This window comes from Osmerus mordax, chromosome 9, assembly GCF_038355195.1.
Source record: "Osmerus mordax isolate fOsmMor3 chromosome 9, fOsmMor3.pri, whole genome shotgun sequence".
Classification (NCBI taxonomy): domain Eukaryota; kingdom Metazoa; phylum Chordata; class Actinopteri; order Osmeriformes; family Osmeridae; genus Osmerus; species Osmerus mordax.
Genome location: NC_090058.1, coordinates 5,425,705 through 5,430,521, shown reverse-complemented (window position 1 = coordinate 5,430,521; position 4,817 = coordinate 5,425,705). Strand labels below are relative to the sequence as shown.

At 44.1% G+C, this 4,817-nt stretch overlaps 1 protein-coding gene across 5 annotated transcripts in view; it reads right to left on the bottom strand.

Annotated features, from left to right (window-relative positions):
• Positions 1-295: 295 nt before the first annotated feature.
• The window catches only part of eml1 (EMAP like 1), a 29,928-nt gene continuing 25,406 nt past the window's right edge, over positions 296-4,817 (bottom strand). For all 5 annotated transcript variants that reach the window (XM_067242760.1, XM_067242761.1, XM_067242762.1 and 2 more), the window contains 8 exons: positions 4,598-4,729; positions 4,364-4,431; positions 4,119-4,207; positions 3,867-3,964; positions 3,324-3,411; positions 3,092-3,187; positions 2,824-2,954; positions 296-2,645 (listed from right to left, as the gene is read on the bottom strand). In XM_067242760.1, the coding sequence (XP_067098861.1) occupies positions 2,520-2,645; positions 2,824-2,954; positions 3,092-3,187; positions 3,324-3,411; positions 3,867-3,964; positions 4,119-4,207; positions 4,364-4,431; positions 4,598-4,729 (828 nt within the window). In that variant the 3' untranslated portion in view covers positions 296-2,519. The remainder of the gene's footprint in view (positions 2,646-2,823; positions 2,955-3,091; positions 3,188-3,323; positions 3,412-3,866; positions 3,965-4,118; positions 4,208-4,363; positions 4,432-4,597; positions 4,730-4,817) is intronic.

Here is a 4,817-nt window from a genome sequence, read left to right as displayed (position 1 = left end):
CATCCGTCTCTCTGTTGCCATATTTCCTTCTCATCAGCGGCGGTGATTTGGTGAAGTGGGAAGACAGGAGAAATGAAACAGCGCTGTGAGGCTAGGGAGACCACAGCCCAATGCTGCCCACTTGCGTCGAACACGCACACCTGGTCTCTCTATCTTTCTCTCCAACTCTCCTTGCTCTCTCTCTCTCTCTCTCTCTCTCTCTCTCTCTCTCTCTCTCTCTCTCTCTCTCTCTCTCTCTCTCTTCTCTCTTTACCGTGTGTCTCACTATATCTGGACAATAAAAGACAAACAGCAATGAATTTTCACTCTCATAGTTTACTGTCGAACAAATGCTGTACAGTATCAGAATCGCAGATCAACCATGATCAGTCTTCGTGGCGTAGTGTTCAATATCGTTGTCCATAGACCTGTGTGCTAACTGAGCAGACATGCCAACTATGCAGGAATCTCACTTATCCTCCCTAAAGCAAACCAAATCATCTATAAAGAAACAAAAAGCTGTGTTAATAAAACAATTCCTTCAGAGTTACATTATCATTGTGGACATGTTTTACACACCTGAACAGGTGTTATGTTGGTATGTTGTGTATGCATGCTTTATAATTTTCTAACAAACATGGCATGAAACTATTGACGACTTCATGGTTAAGAGTGGTACAGTAGCAGACAGAGGGAATTATTTAGGTTTGAGTCTGACTTTCAGCTCTCTGTACATCACTTGTTCTATTCATATAGATGCCAGGGAAAAGGTAAGAACTGGATACAAATCTCATCCAAAACTTGCATTCACAATACTGGAACTGGAACTATGGGCCACCTGGTGTTTACTTAGTTGACGTAGTTTTGTGGTACAGAATTAGAAGTGTTTTGTTCTCTTTGGAATTCATCATACTGAACATCACTAGGCATCATTTGTTACCAGGTAAGTTATTAATTATGTTAAATCAAAATTACTAATCTACTACACTGTAGACTTATTTTCTGGACCTACAGAAGTGCAAACTAAAGGATATCAGAGATGCCATTCATCCCAGGAAGGGCAAGATCCTTCCCAGCTCATGAACATGGCAACCTCCTAGCAACAAACAAGTACTGTTAACAGTGGTCTGGTCCTCACACTCACACTTATTTACACACACTAGCACACAGCTATACAGGAAGTAATCACATAGGAAAACTGGGAACTCGGGATGTGACATTAGGTAGGTAATTTGAGAAAAAGTAAAACATTTGGAAGCTGAGAGCTTTTGTGAATTGTAGGCCTACATGCCTCTCAGGTCTTTATATATACATATATAAAGCCATTTGGGCTTTATATATGTAAAATATAGTGCATTTTATGATGAGGAAATGCAGATGTGACACCAATTACAACCATTTAGTCTGGATGGGCTTCAAGTGTATTTAGTCAGAAAGAGATCTAGATGGTATTCTTTAAAGCTTAGAGGTTGTGGTTATAACCTAGTGGGACCTTTTGCAGAACAACTGGCTTGGTTTCAGTTTTTTGTAAATACATTTAACTGTGTTGTTTTGACTTAAATATGTTCCTTCTGCCTTTAAAGGGATGGAAATGGAAATGACAGTCTGCTTCTGAAGTTGAAACAATTGGTTGGGAGGACAACATGCAATGTCCCAGATAGCTAGTAGGTAACATCAGAGAGACAATGTTAGGTGTACCAGGCATCTCACAAGGCCCAATCACAGTGTTTGGCCTGAACTAACCGCTGGGGGTTGACCTGACAGATGTCTACAAGATTCACACCATGATGAAATACTGATAAATCCATTATCATGTTTAATATTTATCTACTCAAGAATCAGTGCTGTGTGTTTTTCCAATTCACATGATTTGACTATCTTACGATTTATTATCATGCACACCTACAGTAGGAAATAGAAGTGTATGTGTATTTTTTTTATAGAGGAGTGTCAGTTGGACTAGACAGAGAAGCCATGACAAGCTTTGACAGGGAAGAGCTTATACTCCTAAATTCATTGTGGTTTCCTGAGTAGTGAAATACAAAATTAGACAGAGTTTTAGAACAGTTAGAAAAAAGCGTGGATAGATACTGCCCGATGCATGTACCCTATACCATTCCTCTAGTAGTAACACTCCTAAACCACTGGCCCTTTACAGTAGCACACCTTGCCCCAACAGACCAACAACCCCATACATCAACAACAAGCTTGTGTGGATTTCAGTGCAGGGGCCTTTGATCCACACATAGATCTGACCCGAGCCCCTAAGTGCCACTGTCAGTCAGTCTGTCTATCTTCCTGTCTGTCTGTCTATCTTATTGTCTGTCAGTCAGTCTGTATATCTTCTTTTCAGTCTGTCTGTCTTCTTGTCAGTCTGTCTGTCTTCTTGTCAGTCTGTCTGTCTTCTTGTCTGACAGTCTTAGTCCCCGTCGATCTGTCTGAAGATGTCTGTTTGTCAGTCAGTAATTCCGTCCATCTATCAGTTTATCAGCCTGTATGTCTCTTAGGCTGCCAGTATTTACAGCTCTCAGTCCATTCAATCACACTATCCTCCACTGCATGACACTCATGTCCTTCCCTCCTGTCGACACCAGACAGCTGTCATCATACAGGAAGTTGACGTTGGTCACATGACTGCTGTGCCCACTATACACATGGCTGGGAGCCTGTGAAAGACACAGAAGATCGCATCAAGTTCACAGATGTTAGATCAGGAAGTGGAGAATGACTGCAAAGAAAAATAGAGAATGAACACACATACAACCAATAAGTTAAATTTGACCCCCTCTCCCTCATGTTTAGGAATGTGTCGGACTATTATGGACATTTGACTCTGTATCTTACCCGGACTTGTGAGCAGGGGAAGGAGAAGAGGTGGACTTTGCCAAAGTCGTCTCCTGTTGCCAGTAGTCTGTTCTCATTGGACCGGCAGACGGCATTGATGTCTGTCCCATCTGAACCGTCAGGCCACAGCCCTAATCAGCACCAGGACACGAATCAGAGTGTTTTTAATCTATTATAAGTCAAAACATGTTGTTTATAAGTCCAGATCTGTTTTCCTGAGGACCAGAAGAAGAAGTTGTTGACATCTGAAGAGAGGAGAGTAGCTTACCGAAGACCTGGAAACCCAGGGTACAGGTGGAGGTGGCCCAGACAATATCTCTAGTGGTCTCTACACTCACTACCTGCTTACACACCGAGGGGATCCCTGGACACACACACACACACACACACACACAAACTTGATCAACTTCCAATAGACCCCATAAGTCCCCATAGGTAAGTAACACAGTATCTGTACTTGATTAGGAGTCGTTAAGTGAGATTTCAGTGAGCAGACTTACAGTAGAGGATCTCATAGTCCCCGGAGTTGGACACCAGGTACTGGGAGTCGACCGACCAGTCTAGGTGGGTGATGAAACTGGAGTGGCCCTGGGGGGGGCAGGAAGGGGAAGGGTGGGATAGTTAGTGGGCTCGATCTTACATTTACATTACATTTAGTCATTTAGCAGACGCTCTTATCCAGAGCGACTTACAGTAAGTACAGGGACATTCCCCCGAGGCAAGTAGGGTGAAGTGCCTTGCCCAAGGACACAACGTCAGTTGGCATGACCGGGAATCGAACTGGCAACCTTCGGATTACTAGCCCGATTCCCTCACCGCTCAGCCAACAGACTTCCCGATCTGCACTTTTTATCTATGTTTTTTTGTTTCAACGTGAGCATCTTACAGTAAATACTGCAGTAACCTGAGTCCTCAGATACACTGCATCAGTCTGACTCAGCTAGTTGTAGAGTGGGGTTGGTGTACTACAACACTGAACACACACTGAGGAGGTGTGTGTGTCCACGTCTGCATGTGTGTGTGTGTCTATAAGTAGCGCTCACCGAGCACTTTCCCACTCGGCTGTACTTCCTGCCGCTGTCAGTCACGGCGTAGATGTAAATGTAGTTGTCATGTGACCCAATGGCCAGGAAGTTGCCGTCTGCAGATGAACACAGGACAAAAGACAGGGTTGAAAGTCAAAATAAACTTGATTTCCTGTAGGCTACTCTTTTTGATCGTCTCACTGCATTGAAAACTACGAGCCAGAGTACGGTCTGGTACATGGAGCCTCTCTCTACATCACAGGGACTGACCTGGAGCGTAGCGTATGACTGACAGCTGCTCGTTACCATCTGTGTGGACGGTCACCAGATCCTTAGTCTCCGAGTCCAACACCAGCCACCTACGGGATTGGACAACAACTCAATACTGATCTTCCTCGACACTTCGGGCTACCATTTCACGTTTAATACTAAAACCTACTGTACCTTGAAATTACGTTTTGATTATTGATATCGGTGCAAATGTGTACGATGAGATTCTTCTTTGTCTTTCTCACCTGCCTGTCTGCGTTCCTATGGCGACCACAGCTCCGGAGGGGTGGAAGCCTGCTGATTGAGCAGCGTCCTGGAACAGGAAGCAAGAAAAAGACAGGCAATTTTCATGTCAGGATTGTCAATCAATATCAATAAACCTTAAATAGCAGCATATTGATCAGTACAAACGATGAAGCTAATATCTTATGGTTGTAAAACTCAAACTTGGCCCCAGGGGTCTCTGCTGTCTTTCGTACCTCCATGGTCTTGTTCCAGAGGGGCTGATGGGTAGAGGCATTCCAGAGGCTGACCTGCCTGTCATGGCCACAAGTGAGGAAGTGATGAGTCAAGGGGTGGACAGCCAACCCCCACAGCTCATCTGTATGACCCTGGAGGAGAGAAGAGGAGAGCTCAGCAGACACACTGGCTCCACACACATGAATGTATTTACTTTACGTAATGCGTAAAGCTTGTGTG